This window comes from Bacillus rossius, chromosome 11 (genome assembly GCF_032445375.1).
Source record: "Bacillus rossius redtenbacheri isolate Brsri chromosome 11, Brsri_v3, whole genome shotgun sequence".
Classification (NCBI taxonomy): Eukaryota; Metazoa; Arthropoda; class Insecta; order Phasmatodea; family Bacillidae; genus Bacillus; species Bacillus rossius.
This window is the reverse complement of record NC_086338.1, coordinates 56,630,243-56,651,068: the sequence shown is the minus strand read 5'-3', so window position 1 is coordinate 56,651,068 and position 20,826 is coordinate 56,630,243. Positions and strand designations below refer to the sequence as shown.

General features: G+C 48.2%; 1 protein-coding gene across 3 annotated transcripts in view; it reads left to right on the top strand.

The window, feature by feature from the left end:
* LOC134537069 (transferrin 2) overlaps positions 1-20,826 on the top strand; it is a 79,760-nt gene that overhangs the window by 41,159 nt on the left and 17,775 nt on the right. Inside the window, exons 1-7 of one of the 3 annotated variants that reach the window (XM_063377301.1) lie at positions 8,555-8,793; positions 10,237-10,385; positions 11,676-11,808; positions 12,844-12,989; positions 13,994-14,111; positions 16,149-16,328; positions 20,393-20,556. In XM_063377301.1, coding sequence (XP_063233371.1) covers positions 8,733-8,793; positions 10,237-10,385; positions 11,676-11,808; positions 12,844-12,989; positions 13,994-14,111; positions 16,149-16,328; positions 20,393-20,556 — 951 coding nt within the window. In that variant the 5' untranslated portion in view covers positions 8,555-8,732. Of the gene's footprint in view, positions 1-8,554; positions 8,794-10,236; positions 10,386-11,675; positions 11,809-12,843; positions 12,990-13,993; positions 14,112-16,148; positions 16,329-20,392; positions 20,557-20,826 lie in introns of those variants that run through there. The other 2 variants (XM_063377300.1, XM_063377299.1) reach the window with 2 other exon arrangements.

Below are 20,826 nucleotides of genomic sequence, written 5' to 3'. Positions count from 1 at the left end.
GGTGCTCGCTCTAGAAGCTCTTTCCTCCCTCCTTCCTCTGGAGCGGCCCTCGGGTGCTCGCTCTAGAAGCTCTTTCCTCCCTCCTTCCTCTGGAGCGGCCCTCGGGTGCTCGCTCTAGAAGCTCTTTCCTCCCTCCTTCCTCTGGAGCGGCCCTCGGGTGCTCGCTCTAGAAGCTCTTTCCTCCCTCCTTCCTCTGGAGCGGCCCTCGGGTGCTCGCTCTAGACTCTCTTTCCTCCCTCCTTCCTCTGGAGCGGCCCTCGGGTGCTCGCTCTAGAAGCTCTTTCCTCCCTCCTTCCTCTGGAGCGGCCCTCGGGTGCTCGCTCTAGAAGCTCTTTCCTCCCTCCTTCCTCTGGAGCGGCCCTCGGGTGCTCGCTCTAGAAGCTCTTTCCTCCCTCCTTCCTCTGGAGCGGCCCTCGGGTGCTCGCTCTAGACTCTCTTTCCTCCCTCCTTCCTCTGGAGCGGCCCTCGGGTGCTCGCTCTAGAAGCTCTTTCCTCCCTCCTTCCTCTGGAGCGGCCCTCGGGTGCTCGCTCTAGAAGCTCTTTCCTCCCTCCTTCCTCTGGAGCGGCCCTCGGGTGCTCGCTCTAGAAGCTCTTTCCTCCCTCCTTCCTCTGGAGCGGCCCTCGGGTGCTCGCTCTAGACTCTCTTTCCTCCCTCCTTCCTCTGGAGCGGCCCTCGGGTGCTCGCTCTAGAAGCTCTTTCCTCCCTCCTTCCTCTGGAGCGGCCCTCGGGTGCTCGCTCTAGACTCTCTTTCCTCCCTCCTTCCTCTGGAGCGTCCCTCGGGTGCTCGCTCTAGACTCTCTTTCCTCCCTCCTTCCTCTGGAGCGGCCCTCGGGTGCTCGCTCTAGAAGCTCTTTCCTCCCTCCTTCCTCTGGAGCGGCCCTCGGGTGCTCGCTCTAGACTCTCCTTCCTCCCTCCTTCCTCTGGAGCGGCCCTCGGGTGCTCGCTCTAGAAGCTCGTTCCTCCCTCCTTCCTCTGGAGCGGCCCTCGGGTGCTCGCTCTAGACTCTCCTTCCTCCCTCCTTCCTCTGGAGCGGCCCTCGGGTGCTCGCTCTAGAAGCTCCTTCCTCCCTCCTTCCTCTGGAGCGGCCCTCGGGTGCTCGCTCTAGACTCTCGTTCCTCCCTCCTTCCTCTGGAGCGGCCCTCGGGTGCTCGCTCTAGAAGCTCTTTCCTCCCTCCTTCCTCTGGAGCGGCCCTCGGGTGCTCGCTCTAGACTCTCTTTCCTCCCTCCTTCCTCTGGAGCGGCCCTCGGGTGCTCGCTCTAGACTCTCTTTCCTCCCTCCTTCCTCTGGAGCGGCCCTCGGGTGCTCGCTCTAGAAGCTCTTTCCTCCCTCCTTCCTCTGGAGCGGCCCTCGGGTGCTCGCTCTAGAAGCTCTTTCCTCCCTCCTTCCTCTGGAGCGGCCCTCGGGTGCTCGCTCTAGACTCTCTTTCCTCCCTCCTTCCTCTGGAGCGGCCCTCGGGTGCTCGCTCTAGACTCTCTTTCCTCCCTCCTTCCTCTGGAGCGGCCCTCGGGTGCTCGCTCTAGAAGCTCTTTCCTCCCTCCTTCCTCTGGAGCGGCCCTCGGGTGCTCGCTCTAGACTCTCTTTCCTCCCTCCTTCCTCTGGAGCGGCCCTCGGGTGCTCGCTCTAGAAGCTCTTTCCTCCCTCCTTCCTCTGGAGCGGCCCTCGGGTGCTCGCTCTAGACTCTCTTTCCTCCCTCCTTCCTCTGGAGCGGCCCTCGGGTGCTCGCTCTAGAAGCTCTTTCCTCCCTCCTTCCTCTGGAGCGGCCCTCGGGTGCTCGCTCTAGACTCTCTTTCCTCCCTCCTTCCTCTGGAGCGGCCCTCGGGTGCTCGCTCTAGAAGCTCTTTCCTCCCTCCTTCCTCTGGAGCGGCCCTCGGGTGCTCGCTCTAGACTCTCTTTCCTCCCTCCTTCCTCTGGAGCGGCCCTCGGGTGCTCGCTCTAGAAGCTCTTTCCTCCCTCCTTCCTCTGGAGCGGCCCTCGGGTGCTCGCTCTAGACTCTCTTTCCTCCCTCCTTCCTCTGGAGCGGCCCTCGGGTGCTCGCTCTAGAAGCTCTTTCCTCCCTCCTTCCTCTGGAGCGGCCCTCGGGTGCTCGCTCTAGACTCTCTTTCCTCCCTCCTTCCTCTGGAGCGGCCCTCGGGTGCTCGCTCTAGAAGCTCTTTCCTCCCTCCTTCCTCTGGAGCGGCCCTCGGGTGCTCGCTCTAGACTCTCTTTCCTCCCTCCTTCCTCTGGAGCGGCCCTCGGGTGCTCGCTCTAGAAGCTCTTTCCTCCCTCCTTCCTCTGGAGCGGCCCTCGGGTGCTCGCTCTAGACTCTCTTTCCTCCCTCCTTCCTCTGGAGCGGCCCTCGGGTGCTCGCTCTAGAAGCTCTTTCCTCCCTCCTTCCTCTGGAGCGGCCCTCGGGTGCTCGCTCTAGACTCTCTTTCCTCCCTCCTTCCTCTGGAGCGGCCCTCGGGTGCTCGCTCTAGAAGCTCTTTCCTCCCTCCTTCCTCTGGAGCGGCCCTCGGGTGCTCGCTCTAGACTCTCTTTCCTCCCTCCTTCCTCTGGAGCGGCCCTCGGGTGCTCGCTCTAGACTCTCTTTCCTCCCTCCTTCCTCTGGAGCGGCCCTCGGGTGCTCGCTCTAGACTCTCTTTCCTCCCTCCTTCCTCTGGAGCGGCCCTCGGGTGCTCGCTCTAGAAGCTCTTTCCTCCCTCCTTCCTCTGGAGCGGCCCTCGGGTGCTCGCTCTAGAAGCTCTTTCCTCCCTCCTTCCTCTGGAGCGGCCCTCGGGTGCTCGCTCTAGATTCTCCTTCCTCCCTCCTTCCTCTGGAGCGGCCCTCGGGTGCTCGCTCTAGACTCTCCTTCCTCCCTCCTTCCTCTGGAGCGGCCCTCGGGTGCTCGCTCTAGACTCTCCTTCCTCCCTCCTTCCTCTGGAGCGGCCCTCGGGTGCTCGCTCTAGAAGCTCCTTCCTCCCTCCTTCCTCTGGAGCGGCCCTCGGGTGCTCGCTCTAGACTCTCTTTCCTCCCTCCTTCCTCTGGAGCGGCCCTCGGGTGCTCGCTCTAGAAGCTCTTTCCTCCCTCCTTCCTCTGGAGCGGCCCTCGGGTGCTCGCTCTAGACTCTCTTTCCTCCCTCCTTCCTCTGGAGCGGCCCTCGGGTGCTCGCTCTAGAAGCTCTTTCCTCCCTCCTTCCTCTGGAGCGGCCCTCGGGTGCTCGCTCTAGACTCTCGTTCCTCCCTCCTTCCTCTGGAGCGGCCCTCGGGTGCTCGCTCTAGAAGCTCTTTCCTCCCTCCTTCCTCTGGAGCGGCCCTCGGGTGCTCGCTCTAGACTCTCTTTCCTCCCTCCTTCCTCTGGAGCGGCCCTCGGGTGCTCGCTCTAGACTCTCTTTCCTCCCTCCTTCCTCTGGAGCGGCCCTCGGGTGCTCGCTCTAGAAGCTCTTTCCTCCCTCCTTCCTCTGGAGCGGCCCTCGGGTGCTCGCTCTAGAAGCTCTTTCCTCCCTCCTTCCTCTGGAGCGGCCCTCGGGTGCTCGCTCTAGACTCTCTTTCCTCCCTCCTTCCTCTGGAGCGGCCCTCGGGTGCTCGCTCTAGACTCTCTTTCCTCCCTCCTTCCTCTGGAGCGGCCCTCGGGTGCTCGCTCTAGAAGCTCTTTCCTCCCTCCTTCCTCTGGAGCGGCCCTCGGGTGCTCGCTCTAGACTCTCTTTCCTCCCTCCTTCCTCTGGAGCGGCCCTCGGGTGCTCGCTCTAGAAGCTCTTTCCTCCCTCCTTCCTCTGGAGCGGCCCTCGGGTGCTCGCTCTAGACTCTCTTTCCTCCCTCCTTCCTCTGGAGCGGCCCTCGGGTGCTCGCTCTAGAAGCTCTTTCCTCCCTCCTTCCTCTGGAGCGGCCCTCGGGTGCTCGCTCTAGACTCTCTTTCCTCCCTCCTTCCTCTGGAGCGGCCCTCGGGTGCTCGCTCTAGAAGCTCTTTCCTCCCTCCTTCCTCTGGAGCGGCCCTCGGGTGCTCGCTCTAGACTCTCTTTCCTCCCTCCTTCCTCTGGAGCGGCCCTCGGGTGCTCGCTCTAGAAGCTCTTTCCTCCCTCCTTCCTCTGGAGCGGCCCTCGGGTGCTCGCTCTAGACTCTCTTTCCTCCCTCCTTCCTCTGGAGCGGCCCTCGGGTGCTCGCTCTAGAAGCTCTTTCCTCCCTCCTTCCTCTGGAGCGGCCCTCGGGTGCTCGCTCTAGACTCTCTTTCCTCCCTCCTTCCTCTGGAGCGGCCCTCGGGTGCTCGCTCTAGAAGCTCTTTCCTCCCTCCTTCCTCTGGAGCGGCCCTCGGGTGCTCGCTCTAGACTCTCTTTCCTCCCTCCTTCCTCTGGAGCGGCCCTCGGGTGCTCGCTCTAGAAGCTCTTTCCTCCCTCCTTCCTCTGGAGCGGCCCTCGGGTGCTCGCTCTAGACTCTCTTTCCTCCCTCCTTCCTCTGGAGCGGCCCTCGGGTGCTCGCTCTAGACTCTCTTTCCTCCCTCCTTCCTCTGGAGCGGCCCTCGGGTGCTCGCTCTAGACTCTCTTTCCTCCCTCCTTCCTCTGGAGCGGCCCTCGGGTGCTCGCTCTAGAAGCTCTTTCCTCCCTCCTTCCTCTGGAGCGGCCCTCGGGTGCTCGCTCTAGATTCTCTTTCCTCCCTCCTTCCTCTGGAGCGGCCCTCGGGTGCTCGCTCTAGACTCTCCTTCCTCCCTCCTTCCTCTGGAGCGGCCCTCGGGTGCTCGCTCTAGACTCTCCTTCCTCCCTCCTTCCTCTGGAGCGGCCCTCGGGTGCTCGCTCTAGAAGCTCTTTCCTCCCTCCTTCCTCTGGAGCGGCCCTCGGGTGCTCGCTCTAGACTCTCTTTCCTCCCTCCTTCCTCTGGAGCGGCCCTCGGGTGCTCGCTCTAGAAGCTCTTTCCTCCCTCCTTCCTCTGGAGCGGCCCTCGGGTGCTCGCTCTAGACTCTCTTTCCTCCCTCCTTCCTCTGGAGCGGCCCTCGGGTGCTCGCTCTAGAAGCTCTTTCCTCCCTCCTTCCTCTGGAGCGGCCCTCGGGTGCTCGCTCTAGACTCTCTTTCATCCCTCCTTCCTCTGGAGCGGCCCTCGGGTGCTCGCTCTAGACTCTCTTTCCTCCCTCCTTCCTCTGGAGCGGCCCTCGGGTGCTCGCTCTAGACTCTCTTTCCTCCCTCCTTCCTCTGGAGCGGCCCTCGGGTGCTCGCTCTAGAAGCTCTTTCCTCCCTCCTTCCTCTGGAGCGGCCCTCGGGTGCTCGCTCTAGACTCTCTTTCCTCCCTCCTTCCTCTGGAGCGGCCCTCGGGTGCTCGCTCTAGAAGCTCTTTCCTCCCTCCTTCCTCTGGAGCGGCCCTCGGGTGCTCGCTCTAGACTCTCTTTCCTCCCTCCTTCCTCTGGAGCGGCCCTCGGGTGCTCGCTCTAGACTCTCTTTCCTCCCTCCTTCCTCTGGAGCGGCCCTCGGGTGCTCGCTCTAGAAGCTCTTTCCTCCCTCCTTCCTCTGGAGCGGCCCTCGGGTGCTCGCTCTAGACTCTCTTTCCTCCCTCCTTCCTCTGGAGCGGCCCTCGGGTGCTCGCTCTAGACTCTCTTTCCTCCCTCCTTCCTCTGGAGCGGCCCTCGGGTGCTCGCTCTAGAAGCTCTTTCCTCCCTCCTTCCTCTGGAGCGGCCCTCGGGTGCTCGCTCTAGACTCTCTTTCCTCCCTCCTTCCTCTGGAGCGGCCCTCGGGTGCTCGCTCTAGACTCTCTTTCCTCCCTCCTTCCTCTGGAGCGGCCCTCGGGTGCTCGCTCTAGAAGCTCTTTCCTCCCTCCTTCCTCTGGAGCGGCCCTCGGGTGCTCGCTCTAGACTCTCTTTCCTCCCTCCTTCCTCTGGAGCGGCCCTCGGGTGCTCGCTCTAGACTCTCTTTCCTCCCTCCTTCCTCTGGAGCGGCCCTCGGGTGCTCGCTCTAGAAGCTCTTTCCTCCCTCCTTCCTCTGGAGCGGCCCTCGGGTGCTCGCTCTAGAAGCTCTTTCCTCCCTCCTTCCTCTGGAGCGGCCCTCGGGTGCTCGCTCTAGACTCTCTTTCCTCCCTCCTTCCTCTGGAGCGGCCCTCGGGTGCTCGCTCTAGACTCTCTTTCCTCCCTCCTTCCTCTGGAGCGGCCCTCGGGTGCTCGCTCTAGACTCTCTTTCCTCCCTCCTTCCTCTGGAGCGGCCCTCGGGTGCTCGCTCTAGACTCTCTTTCCTCCCTCCTTCCTCTGGAGCGGCCCTCGGGTGCTCGCTCTAGAAGCTCTTTCCTCCCTCCTTCCTCTGGAGCGGCCCTCGGGTGCTCGCTCTAGACTCTCTTTCCTCCCTCCTTCCTCTGGAGCGGCCCTCGGGTGCTCGCTCTAGACTCTCTTTCCTCCCTCCTTCCTCTGGAGCGGCCCTCGGGTGCTCGCTCTAGACTCTCTTTCCTCCCTCCTTCCTCTGGAGCGGCCCTCGGGTGCTCGCTCTAGACTCTCTTTCCTCCCTCCTTCCTCTGGAGCGGCCCTCGGGTGCTCGCTCTAGACTCTCTTTCCTCCCTCCTTCCTCTGGAGCGGCCCTCGGGTGCTCGCTCTAGACTCTCTTTCCTCCCTCCTTCCTCTGGAGCGGCCCTCGGGTGCTCGCTCTAGACTCTCTTTCCTCCCTCCTTCCTCTGGAGCGGCCCTCGGGTGCTCGCTATAGACTCTCTTTCCTCCCTCCTTCCTCTGGAGCGGCCCTCGGGTGCTCGCTCTAGACTCTCTTTCCTCCCTCCTTCCTCTGGAGCGGCCCTCGGGTGCTCGCTATAGACTCTCTTTCCTCCCTCCTTCCTCTGGAGCGGCCCTCGGGTGCTCGCTCTAGACTCTCTTTCCTCCCTCCTTCCTCTGGAGCGGCCCTCGGGTGCTCGCTATAGACTCTCTTTCCTCCCTCCTTCCTCTGGAGCGGCCCTCGGGTGCTCGCTCTAGACTCTCTTTCCTCCCTCCTTCCTCTGGAGCGGCCCTCGGGTGCTCGCTCTAGACTCTCTTTCCTCCCTCCTTCCTCTGGAGCGGCCCTCGGGTGCTCGCTCTAGACTCTCTTTCCTCCCTCCTTCCTCTGGAGCGGCCCTCGGGTGCTCGCTATAGACTCTCTTTCCTCCCTCCTTCCTCTGGAGCGGCCCTCGGGTGCTCGCTCTAGACTCTCTTTCCTCCCTCCTTCCTCTGGAGCGGCCCTCGGGTGCTCGCTATAGACTCTCTTTCCTCCCTCCTTCCTCTGGAGCGGCCCTCGGGTGCTCGCTCTAGACTCTCTTTCCTCCCTCCTTCCTCTGGAGCGGCCCTCGGGTGCTCGCTCTAGACTCTCTTTCCTCCCTCCTTCCTCTGGAGCGGCCCTCGGGTGCTCGCTCTAGACTCTCTTTCCTCCCTCCTTCCTCTGGAGCGGCCCTCGGGTGCTCGCTATAGACTCTCTTTCCTCCCTCCTTCCTCTGGAGCGGCCCTCGGGTGCTCGCTATAGACTCTCTTTCCTCCCTCCTTCCTCTGGAGCGGCCCTCGGGTGCTCGCTCTAGACTCTCTTTCCTCCCTCCTTCCTCTGGAGCGGCCCTCGGGTGCTCGCTCTAGACTCTCTTTCCTCCCTCCTTCCTCTGGAGCGGCCCTCGGGTGCTCGCTATAGACTCTCTTTCCTCCCTCCTTCCTCTGGAGCGGCCCTCGGGTGCTCGCTCTAGAAGCTCTTTCCTCCCTCCTTCCTCTGGAGCGGCCCTCGGGTGCTCGCTCTAGACTCTCTTTCCTCCCTCCTTCCTCTGGAGCGGCCCTCGGGTGCTCGCTATAGACTCTCTTTCCTCCCTCCTTCCTCTGGAGCGGCCCTCGGGTGCTCGCTCTAGACTCTCTTTCCTCCCTCCTTCCTCTGGAGCGGCCCTCGGGTGCTCGCTCTAGACTCTCTTTCCTCCCTCCTTCCTCTGGAGCGGCCCTCGGGTGCTCGCTCTAGACTCTCTTTCCTCCCTCCTTCCTCTGGAGCGGCCCTCGGGTGCTCGCTCTAGAGCTCCCACCCCTCCCCCCTCTTCGCCCCTCTCGACCTGTTTCTGCACTACCCTCCCCTCCTCCTGCCCAGCAAGAGGGCTGGCAAGAAACACCCTAAGGGGAACAAGGTGTGTGGCCAAGAACATCAGGGATACTACTCTGGACCTGTGGACGCCGCGGCATCCAGCCCAGAATACAGCCTCTCCAGCACCAGCCCCGGTACCGGGACACGTCAAGGGGTGAGAAGAGTGAACTGCAGGCAGGATCCCTTTCCACTGCGAGGAAGTCCGATTACAAAGAGGATACTAAAAGTTAAAGTTAAGAAGAAAAATATTTAAGTTGTAAATTTAAATTATTAGTTTGCTTGCAATGTTGTATCCATTTTTTCCTAAAATTATTATAATTAGTAAACTATGGTTGGGCTTTAATAAGTGCGATGTACGTTTTCATAAGACTTACAAAATATTTGCGTATACACCTAAAGAACTTCATGTCCTAGGCATTTTTACTTAAAAATTTACCAAATAGTTTGATATATTTTGAGTACTTTTCCCCCTAACTTAACAGGTCTAGCAAATACATCATATCACTGAAACATTCGAACGAACCGAACATGATTCCTCAATATTTTCTGTTTTGAGGGTCAATGTCAACTTTTTATTGTCATTCGTTGTCAGCCCTGTCAGGGCGTCGGTTGGTTGTTTTTCTGTTTTCAATTTTTATTATTAAACATGGGAGTGGTTGGTGATTCATAGTTGGATTTACATTGATTAAGCGGTGTTGTATTCTCTTGATTACTATTAAAGTTTGGTTACAGTTAACCGTGTTTTAAAAATGTCTTTATTAAGTTATCATAAACTGTTTTTGGTACAATTATGTTATTCGTTATGTCGTGGTAAGTGATCTCATTATCTATTTGCATAACCAACATAAATTTTAAGTGCAGCAGTGCAGTTTACAAACTGACTCGGCTTAATTATAATATTCGGATGGTTCTGTAGGAGACTATTTTTTTCTGTAAAAACAATATTCCCAAAAAATTTTAAATTCCCGAAATGTTTTCGAATAATTTTTTAAGAGGCCATTGTATTACAAGTAGTTTACCAATAGTTTACCGTTTAACGAGTGGCTGTAATATCGTGAGAATGGTTTGTGTTAAGTTAACGGCATAAAATGCTCTAAAATATTGTGCACTATTGGGTAGGTTAGCTACATTGGTAAATTTCTAAATTCATCGCTTTTCCGTGATTAAAAACATAAAATTCCGAATTTTAAACACTACAGACGTTCCTCTATATACTCGGGAAAAAAAAATTTCTAAATTTGATTATGCGTTTATAGATTACATTCCCAACCAACCATTCTCACAATATCACACTCTTTTTAAGAGTACCTAGGTGTTCATCTGAAAAAATAAATAGTCTTAAAACACATAGTTTTGAGTACTGTTTGTCTCGAATAGTGCCGTTTAATATTTTTAATTTAGCTTACATTACATAATCAGTTACATTAATTTAAAGTATTTTTACTATAGTTAACTTAACCCTTCCAACAATTCTCCCATTTGGAACACACCAAATCTCTGAACGAAATACGAAATTCATAACAGGTAGCGCTATATATACAGGATATTAAGAGACTGTCTCAACATTGCACTCTACGCTTCTGGTTGAACAAAAAGGAATGCAAGTACGCTGATAGCAAATATAAAATTCAAGGCATTCACAACTGACTATAGGATACCTGTATATATTTTCTAAAACAAGCATATGCACACACTTTCTGCCTTATTCTTTCGTTCATCTATCACACACTGTTTTTTTTTTTTTTTTTTTGGCAGGGGCAAATTTTTTGCACAAAAGGAACGAAAACAAGCCCTGCAATGTTTATGACATAGTCCTCTCTTTATATCTGTTTGGCCAAGTACCTTTTTATAAGATTACAAGGCTACTTGGTTACATAGCTACAAGTCTACATGGCTCCAAGGCAACATGACTACGCGACTACGTGTCTACAAGGTAACGAGACTGTGAGGATACAGGACTACGAAGGTTCCAAAAAAAAACACACAAGGCTAGGTGTCTGCGAGGCTACAGGACTACAAAGTTTCCTGAACACAAGTCTACGTGGCAACGAGACTACATTACTCCAACTGGTTAAAATAGTAGCTCTGCCCTTTTCGCAACAATTTTTTCACGAAAATGTTACGTTAAAATTCATCCTTGAAATTTTACTCTCATCGTGCTCAAATAAGTTTCACTTCAAGAAACACACTTTTCAGCTTAATCGGTGATTAACGGTAACGGCCGTGCAAGTGCACCGCTGGTCTTGTTCGCAGGCCAGATGTCCGTGCTCCAGCAGTCGGAGTCTGTGGTGTGGTGCACGATCGGCCGGGAGGAGCAGTGGAAGTGCGGCAACTTCTCCCAAGCCATCGAGAGGGATTTTGCCCTGTTCGGATCCGCTGAGATGCGACTGCAGTGTCTGCAGGTGAAGTTTCAACTACTTCTTAAACTGAATCACCTTCAGAAATGCCCGGCATATTTATTGATCGGTGACTATTGTTTCGCTGTAGCTGAAAAAGGTTTCAACCAGGGTTAGGGGGGGGGGGGGAACATTTTTTTTTAAAACCCAACCATTTTTTTTTTGTTCAAACCAGCTTTTTTTAATAGTTATTTTGGTTCTCAGCATGTTCAAATGAAAGCCATACAACATTTCACTTTCTGACACTCATGTTGAACCAGGAAAGTTGTAACATCTAAGAACTGAAGACCAGCACTTCTGACTGGGACTTAACCACAGAAAGGGTAGCTACTTCCCCACAGGAAAATGATTTTCCATAGAATGGGTATTTCTTACAGGATGATGATTCACAGTACAGTCAGAGATTTTTCCCATGGAACAGGAATTATTTTTTTTAAATGATAAATTTATTTACTTCCTTTTTTTTTACCCTTTGTCTACAATTTACTAATTAATTTAATTTAAGAGGAGTATTTAGCTGGGTTAAATTTACAATTTATATCAAATATTATTTCACAGGAGAAACTATTTGTAGCAGTTGTCACTATTAATAACAAGGCATTCCTTTAAATTATGTGCTATGCTCAAACAGATCCAAAATTTCTAGCATTACTTAAATGTTATTAAAAATAGTTGACAAATACTTTAGAAACCAAGATTTAATCTTTCAGTTACATATCTTCAGATGTTGCTCTTGACGAAATAAACAAGAAAAAAATATTTCCAAAATTCTCATGCCAGATTTTTCTTTCCAAAGTAAAATATTTCTTACATGCTTTATTAAATTACAGACAGTGTCGTTAACTGGTGGGTTTTTCTCAGGTGCTCCCATTCCTCCACCAATCATTCTGTCGTTGCTCCATTCTTGAGCATGTCATCACCACTTATTGTCGCTAATGTCGATGAGATTTTAAGCTCGATCCTTTTCATATTTTTCCATAGGAGCAGATATTGAAAACTTCATATTTCTCTTCTTTCTTTAAAATACCAGTCTTATACGCATACATATTCAGTCAAATTAAATAACTCTGATACGGTTAACTAGCGATTAATTAATATTGTAATGAATTTTGAAAGAAATTGTGAGAAAAAAAAACACAACATGTACTTGTATTGTAAGTTGATTTCACTTGTGTAAATGTGTGCGCTCGTGAAATCGTGGCCAGAAGTGGTTTAGATCGTAAGCTGGGTACGGAAGTCTGTGAAGCTGGTGCAGCTGGTGTTGACCGAGACGTGATGTCTGTGTGTTGGGGGCAGGCCGCCAGCAAGGAAGAGTGCATGACGCACCTGGACAACGAGATCGCGCACGTGACGAGCCTCGACGCGGGGGAAGTGTTCGTGGGAGGACGGTACCACAGCCTGGTGCCCATCATGCAGGAGCTGTACAACGGTAGGGCGTCCCTGGCTCGTCTGGGCTTCGACGGGCGGTAGCGCTCAACAGTAGTGTCGTGTGCACAGACTTCGACTGCCTCGTTTTCCAACCTACCGCCTCACAATAGCACGTAGGATGGTCGTGTGCATGACGCATGGTGCAGCAGCCATTGAGAGTAGAGCAGGACTAGGAGAATTGTTTATAATAATCAATAACATTGTGGCAAGAAATTGTCGAGATGTATCAATGTTCATGTTTATGTAATTCCTTCTTTGATAATTAATTACTGTTATTTTTTCTTTTCTAAAAAAATTTGCTACCATATCAATCACCAAAGATTTAAGATTTAAAAGTGGCAGCCGTGTGTAGCCTAAGGTCTGAGGTTACATCATTTCTAATGCAGTCGCATGCATCGTCACAAGACACCTGCAACTTTCGCGTTATTTTTTTGAAGCCACGTTAGAATGTGGACCATTTACATTTAGACAATGTTCTCTTTGGGTCATGGGTAATTCAACATGTCCTGAAGGACAAGAAACTGATCACTGCATTGCAAGAATCATATGACCCAATCATACTGTACTCCGTAGCAGGCAATGAACTGTCCACGGATCTTAGTATATATTTCATTGTATCGAGTTTATTCCGGTTTCTAATCATCGTCATTGGTTGCTGCCACATCTCACCTCGTCTCTGTCGTACGTAATTTGATCTGATGTTTACGCAGGTGTTTGCTTCAGGATGCATCGAATAGCCAGTGATCCAGTGACCAGGGACGTTCAAGCAAACAAACATTAGCTTTCCATACTGTCTCCAAATGTTATCGCAAATATTTTATGTCTCTGGCAGTTATTATGTACCTAATCCCTCTTAACATACCTTCAAAGAAGAAAAGTAGCTTTTAATGATTGAGGGACCTATCTTTGTCGTAATTGGGAAATTGAGAATGCTACCATTCACCTTAAATAATTGTTTCTGGATGACTGTAAAGGGTCGCCTGAAATTTTTACTAGTGTTTGTTGATTTTAAAGAATTACGTTTGTACTGTTTCAGATAACCAGAGGTATTACTACTCGGTCGCCGTGCTCAGGAAATCTGCCAACGTCAGCAACATACACTCGTTGAGGGATTTGCGCGGGAAGAAAGCGTGCTTCTCCGGCGTGGGGACCTTGGCAGGCTGGGTCATCCCTGTCCATACGGTAAGTAACTGTCTTTATCTGATTGCTTCAAGTCTCGAAAGTTTGTCCAAGTTGCGACAGGAACATATTAGCCAGGTGGAGTCCTGTGGGTCCGGACCCCTCCCTCCCAGGATTCAATAAGAAAATTACAGCAGTTTAGCTACGTGATGTTACAGAGAGATTGTTTTGGGAGGATATTGTTCTCATTAGTGGAATACAATACGTATTTCCTCTCCACTATTGGCTTGACTTGCCTCGTACACAGAAGCTGCAGGAATTATGTTTCCACGTTGTCTACACTCAATGCCGACTTGCACAGGTTTTAACATAAGCATGTCTTTAATGCAAACCTGGAGTGTGTGTTTTACGTATTTATTAACGTTAATACTTTTATTTATTATTTGCTTTAACAAAATCATCATATATTTGCCTTGAGAACCAAATATTAAAAATAATCAAATAACAACCTTAATATAATACCTATGTTCTGTTTTCTTTTTTCAAGAAAAATCATTTCTTAAATTTCTGTGTATAAAACATTGTATAATATACTTATGATAATTAATGTTCTTTTAAAATTAAATTACTAAAACACTCAGTCATAAAAAAATGATCTGTCGGCAATGCTGGACCCTCTCCTTCACAGAATCCCGGATACGGCACTGGTTGTGAGGATCACAGTGAAATGAGTACGGTACTAATGAGTTGGCAGTTTAAAAATCATTTCTGGTAAATCTAAAATTAGGTAAAAATGTTTTCTGGTTAATCTCTTTTGAATGGTTGACTTTATACCTTAGTTAACATGTGACAATAAATAAATATGTAAATGAATTGACAGTATTTTTTATTTTTGGTTCTGGGAAATCTAAATGTAGGTAAAAATGTTTTCTAGCTAATCTCTTTTGAATGGTTGACTTTACACCTTAGTTAACGTGTGACAATAAATAAATATGTAGATGAATTGGCAGTATATTTTTTTTTTGGTAAATTTCGTGCTTAACTTTTTTTTTTTCTTCCCCCTGCAGCTGATGAAAGATGGCGCCATGGAGGTGAAAGATTGCAACAATCACGTGAAGTCGACCATAAACTTCTTCGCTGAAAGTTGTGCCGTCAACTCCCTGATAGACAAGTACAATCCTCTAGGTGAGTGTTGGGTGTCGGCTATCAGCTCCATAGCTTCATGACAAGCTGCCTCGACATTCATCGTGAATGTGCTTCTCGAGTTGACCTGCAGATCTGTAAAGAGCTAATGTAACACAACATAATTTGCTTTTTTTTTATCCTGTGAATGAATATTTGTGTTATAATTAGAGACAAGATTTTGTTTTTATTGGTAGGTCAATTTTGTTTTCAAAACAGGAGATTTCGGTGTTATTGTTTTTGTTTTTTTTATACATTGTCTGTTCATAAAAATAGGGCATTAATCAACAAATATGAAACTAAGATACATTTCCCACTAAAATGGTCTCATTTTTACTGACACATGAGGCACTTTTACAATAAAATCATTATTAATGAGCGTGTCCAGAACAGAACTACTCCAAAAAATAATAAATAAAAACAAATTGGCAAATTTTTAAGTGTTTCAAAAAATGGCTCATGTCATAAATGTAAAAACTTGTTGAGATGTAAGATCAAACAACATAATATTAATATTTCCTATCCATTTAGCTCTTACGTTTTGGTGCAAAATTCATGATGAATAAATTTCAATCAATATATTTACCAGAATGAAAGATAAAATTTGTCAAATAGATATGAGTAAAGTTTTGTCAAATTGCAGGTTGAGTTCATGTTTTAAGTTGCATTTTGGTGCTAAATGGTGTGTTAACTAGCATATCGATCAGTGTTACATGTTGTATTGAAATGCTTTGTGGTGGTACTTTTGTTTTATTGCAAATCACAGTATAAGCTTGTCCTCAGTCATAATCAATATCAGAACACAAAAACGTAATTGTAAATTTTGTTCTGTGCCTAATGTAGAAGTGTAGAGATTATCGACTGGCCATACTCTCTATTAAACCAGCGGTGGTTTCAGAAAATGTAAAACTATAAGTAATATCTGTTTGTATTGATATTTTGTTTATTACTGTAGTTTTTTAACATGACTTGTCCAATATCTTTGTGCAAACCTAACCTAATTATGGATGGATACAATAAACTAAATCAAACATCTAACTGTACCAACCCTGTTAACTTGATTTAGTACAATATGTGTGTTTGAAGACTTGGCTATATGACTTTGATGCTACCATAACAATTAGACTTGACTTTTCATATGGCTTATTTTATTTGATGAAAGTTTTTGAATGAGAGATCTCGTATGGATTGTAAGTAATTTAACTGGCATCCGGTAGTAGGGAAAAATTGAGACATAACTTTGTAACATACCATTTTATATTGGCCAAGGCAATCTGATATGATTACGATGTCATGAAAACACTCGTATGAATTTTACGTTGGACACTGCAGAAAGTTGGATGAAAATTTTTCTAAATATCATTGAATTTATAATCCACATGAAAAAATTATGGCAAGTAGAAAAGAAAAATATTCTTAAAAACAGTTCTTCAAATTTAATACACTTAAAAAAATTCCTTCCAAACACACAGAACATTGTGTCCAATGAAATACATTTGAGCCACTGAGGGGGACACGGCTAGCCGCGGACAAGGGCGGAGATGAACTAACACATCACAGTAACCGAAGCGCACAAAAATCCCTTCACAAGATGTAAAGCAATGTAAAACCAGGTCTTTACTGTTCGTGGCTGATTTCACACTGGCCTTCTGCAAGTCCTTGCAGTTCAAGTAGAGACAACTGCTCGGCTATTATGTCAAGCAAAACTCCCGCCGAATTGCAAAATCTGACCTCCCCACAAATTTAATTTTAACTTCCAACCTTTTCTCAAACGCATTAAATTTCAGTAAGTGGCCGTACATGAATTAATTACTTGCGACAAAGCTACACAGTGTCTCTTCAAAATATAAAATTACCTCGAAACCTGCAGGCAGCAGGCAGCAGGCAGCCTCCTGGTGCTCCGGGCCGGGCCTCAGGGGCAACCGATGCCTTGTCCTGGTGTTCAGCCCTCGGGCTTGGGGGATGGTTTTACGATTCGAACTGTGTGAACACCATACACGAGGGGAACCGGCACCGACGACGTCTGTTTCCCTGTCGCAGGCGACAACTCGGACAAGCTGTGCAAGCTGTGCATCGGGAAGATCCCGGGCGGCCGCTGCACGCAGGCGGACCCGTACGCCGGCTTCGAGGGGGCCTTCCGCTGCCTGCTGGAGGCGGGCGACGTGGCGTTCCTCAAGCACACCACCGTCCAGGAGATGACGGCCACCAGCGTCGACTTCAGTACGTACCAGCGCTCAACGTTGCGAGGGACTATTCTCTGGGGGGACATCCTGATTTTTCTGACACCACCGGTGCTCCCACTGGAAGGGAAAGGTTAGGCCAGGAGTCGGGATTGGATTGGGCTGCGAGTTCATGATTCTCGCCCTCGACCTTTAAGTAATGCCTTTCGTTCGCTTCAAACTTTCTGCCCTGTGCACGGACGGGTCGCTGGGTGCTCGCTGCTCTGGCAGAGACTCGGAACATAGGACCTCGGTCGCTAGTGCCCGCCGCATGACCAGGTGAGGCTCGTGGCCCGCTGGTCTCTCAGCGACTACACATCATCTCTGCGAAACTACCTGTTACTGGCCCCACATCGGCCTGACTGCACCCAGCTCTATGTGTAGTGTGTAACTCGTGTGAGTTTTACCTGTTGTCCGATTCTTACGAGCTCTGCCTGTAAGTCTTGTCTATAGTGTGTTGACTTGTATAAGCTCTACCTATAGTCTACGACTTATGAACTGTACCTATAGTCTGTGACTCCTATGAGCTCTACCTATAGTCTATGACACTTGTGAGCTCTACCTATAGTCTCTGACACTTGTGAGCTCTACCTATAGTCTACGACTTATGAACTGTACCTATAGTCTGTGACTCCTATGAGCTCTACCTATAGTCTGTGACACTTGTGGGCTCTACCTATAGTCTAAGACTTATGAACTGTACCTATAGTCTGTGACTCCTATGAGCTCTACCTATAGTCTGTGACACTTGTGGGCTCTACCTATAGTCTAAGACTTATGAACTGTACCTATAGTCTGTGACTCCTATGAGCTCTACCTATAGTCTGTGACACTTGTGGGCTCTACCTATAGTCTACGACTTATGAACTGTACCTATAGTCTGTGACTCCTATGAGCTCTACCTATAGTCTGTGACTCCTATGAGCTCTACCTATAGTCTGTGACACTTGTGGGCTCTACCTATAGTTAGGGGTAGTCAAATTTCGTTAATGACGAAATCGCGAAATTTAAAAAAAATCACTTGCACATGAAGTGTAATACAAATAACCTTACTTGGTAGTGATAAGACGTTAATATACTGCATTTCGTTTTAACGAAATTTGCTGTGATGCGCGAAATCCGTAGTTTTTCACGAAATATGACGAAATCGCGATATTCGCGCGAAATTAACATTTTTTATCGCGAAAAATCACGTTGAAACATTCTGGAACCTGCACAAAACGTTTATTATTCCAAGTGGTTATATGTGAGACGCCATCTTTGCTTTTCTTTTTCTCTAGCACCCATAGAGTAGAGTGTAGCAATAAACATTATCACTTAGCTACTGGTGGACAAATCACAGATGGCGTTGGTAGTTACGAGTGTCGAAATGTTCTATGATTTTGTTTTCACGAGTGTGTGTCTGTCGAGTTTAAGTTCTTTATTTCCGAGTGGATGCAATATGTCTCTCTTCCGCATCTATGATCGTTTTCCGTTAAAGTTTTTGTGTTATTTTGGTCATATTACCATGGTCACTGGATAAACATATAAAATGCCGAAAGTTGTGTTTTCGAAAGAGCTAAAGAATATGACGACAAAGGATTTTACGTGTTCAGTAAAGAAAAAGGCATCATGATGTGCAAGTTCTGTAATGTGCAAGTCGATTGGAAAATAAAATACACGTGTGAAAAACACTGTAAATTTCGAGCATCGCACTGGAACTAAGCGTCAAGTTACTCTAGAACCATATATTTCACGAATGAAAATTATTACATCCAGACGTACGCCTACTCAGTCTCCGTCGTCGCATACGTTCCTACGAGACGTAATAGGCCATAAAACGGCAAAAATTACATTATTTTGCCGACCGCAAATGCGTCTGGTGACGCAATCGTCGATAGGCCTTAACTCAATCTTTGTTCCTTTCTCTGAATCGTCCAAACGCAGTCCAGAAAAATAGCGTCACTTCCATATTAGCCAATTAAATCATAACTGTCAAAATGCTAATTGTTGTATATGGGCGTCCTAGCCGAGGCGACTATTTATTTTCGTAGTTGTCACGGCAATGCACGAAAATAAATGCCGGCCAAGAGTGCCAACATATACATGAACAAATGCCGCACACGCAGTTGAGGCGGTGAAAAACGTAAACAAATAAAAAAAACAATACTCTGTAATGTTGAATAAGTACAGTGTTTTGGTGGGGACTAGTTTGCAGGAAATATATAATAGCTGATTTTCAGAGATAGTCAAAATGGACTTGAGACACTAACGTTTCTGATCAGTTTCCGATTTTTTTTGTATGTAATCTTGAGAATTTTAATTACAAATGCAGCGTGCTAAATTTTAGATGTGCATGTACTTCAAAACAATGTTTTTGATAAAATTTGACCAAATAAAGCAATTATTCCATCAAACATATACATGTGTATAAAATTATAATGACGAAATAGTTATTTTTTCTAACTAAACAATTTTTTTTTTCACCGAAATTTTGCTCCGAAATAACTCTTTTTATTCACCGAAAAGGGCCTTTTTTATTTACCATTTTTCATTGGCCCTACCTATAGTCTAAGACTTATGAACTGTACCTATAGTCTGTGACTCCTATGAGCTCTACCTATAGTCTGTGACACTTGTGGGCTCTACCTATAGTCTAAGACTTATGAACTGTACCTATAGTCTGTGACTCCTTTGAGCTCTACCTATAGTCTCTGACACTTGTGAGCTCTAACTACTAAAGACAGGTGTTTTCGGTGAAAAAATTTGCACAATTTCGTTACTTTTTACGAGATGATTTCAGTATATTTTTCGCTATTTTATCAGTAGTTTCGTCAAAAATTTAGTTGATTTTAAAACTGCAATATGAGGTTTATAAATATAAGTTCAATGTGAATTTGTTTAATATGTCATTTAAGAGTAGAACTACACAGTTTGTCTGCGTTGTTCAGGTTTTAAAAAATGCATATTGTATTTACTAGGCCTAAACATGTTACAAAGCACAGTACTGGAAACTGTTTTAAAAAAATTACTGACAAAAAAAAGCTCACGTCCTAACCAAAAAACAAATAAGTTACGTCTATTTTTACCTGTGGCTAGGTTATATCAACTTTTTCCAATAAGTGCTGTAAAAAACATGACTCGCAGCTATATGAATATTTCAAGAGTAGGTAGGCCTAACAAAATTTATTATCGTAACATTCTGTTTATCTGCTTAAGAATGCACAAAACTGTTAAAATATCGTATGCTTTAGCACCTACCGGCAATGTACTTGTGCATCCATTGACGAAGTTTCGGGTCATCGAGTTTTTCAATCAGTATGTTCGCTTCGATAAAAGCTTGAGTTGTTGACATAATGAACTTATTCTTGTAAAATTTTGCTTTTTTTGCCGTCAACAAGTCTGATTCCAGTGAATTTTGCCTTTTTGCACCGGATTGTTGACTTTCCTTGTTTTTGTTATGCGAGGCACTGTTTTTTATGTGTTTCAAGCACGTGTCGTTCCGTTGCCACACTATTCTAACGTTGCAGTACTTGCACACGAGAATTTTTTGCACTTTGTCAAAGACATTAAATCCTTCGCTCGCAAACTCCGCCACCCTGTCAAAAACTGTCACAACCATTTTAAAATCAACGTTTTACGAAAGAAACAGAGAAAAAAACGTATGATTACATCCATGCCATTTTAACAAACTATGGCGAGTGGCGACTGGCGAGGCGATAGTGCGACACGAATACGACTTCCTAGACTATTGAAAGTCATTAACAATTGATTATAATCGACTGCTGTTATCGAGTCATCAAAATACGGACAATTAGCTATTTTCAGTGTGTTTTTCGTAATTTTTTTCGTGATTCCTCTAAATAATTGATAATTTTGCATTTTTAAGTTTATGTATATTAATTTCGTTAATATTTCGCGATTTTGCGCATCGCGAAAAACACCTGTCTCTACCTATAGTCTACGACTTATGAACTGTACCTATTGTCTGTGACTCCTATGAGCTCTACCTATAGTCTGTGACTCCTGTGAGCTCTGCCTATTTTCTGCGACTATAATGAGTGGGTTCCGCGTGGCGTTGCCCAGGTGGGGTGACCAGCGCGGACTTTGAGCTGCTCTGTCGCGACGGGACCCGGCGGCCGGTGGAGGACTACTTCAACTGCAACTGGGGGGCCGTGCCACCGCACGCCATCGTCACCTCGTCAGCCATGACGGTGGAGGACAGGCGGCGCTACCAGCGGTTCCTGGAGGTCGGTCCCAGTCACTCGGCCCGGACCGTAGTCTGCCTCATGCTTATACTGCAGCACGGAGTAACACTGCCAGGCTGATTCTACCCGGCTTTGTTAAAAGAAAAAAATTTATGTCTTATACTGTCTTTAATCATAACAATTTTATACATATACAGTAGAATCCCGCTGATGCGACCCCTCACGGTTTCCGGAAAAACGGTCTTATAAACAGAATGATCGCAATAGAGAATTTGGGGTGTCACCGCATCACATCGTCGGATACATGCACGT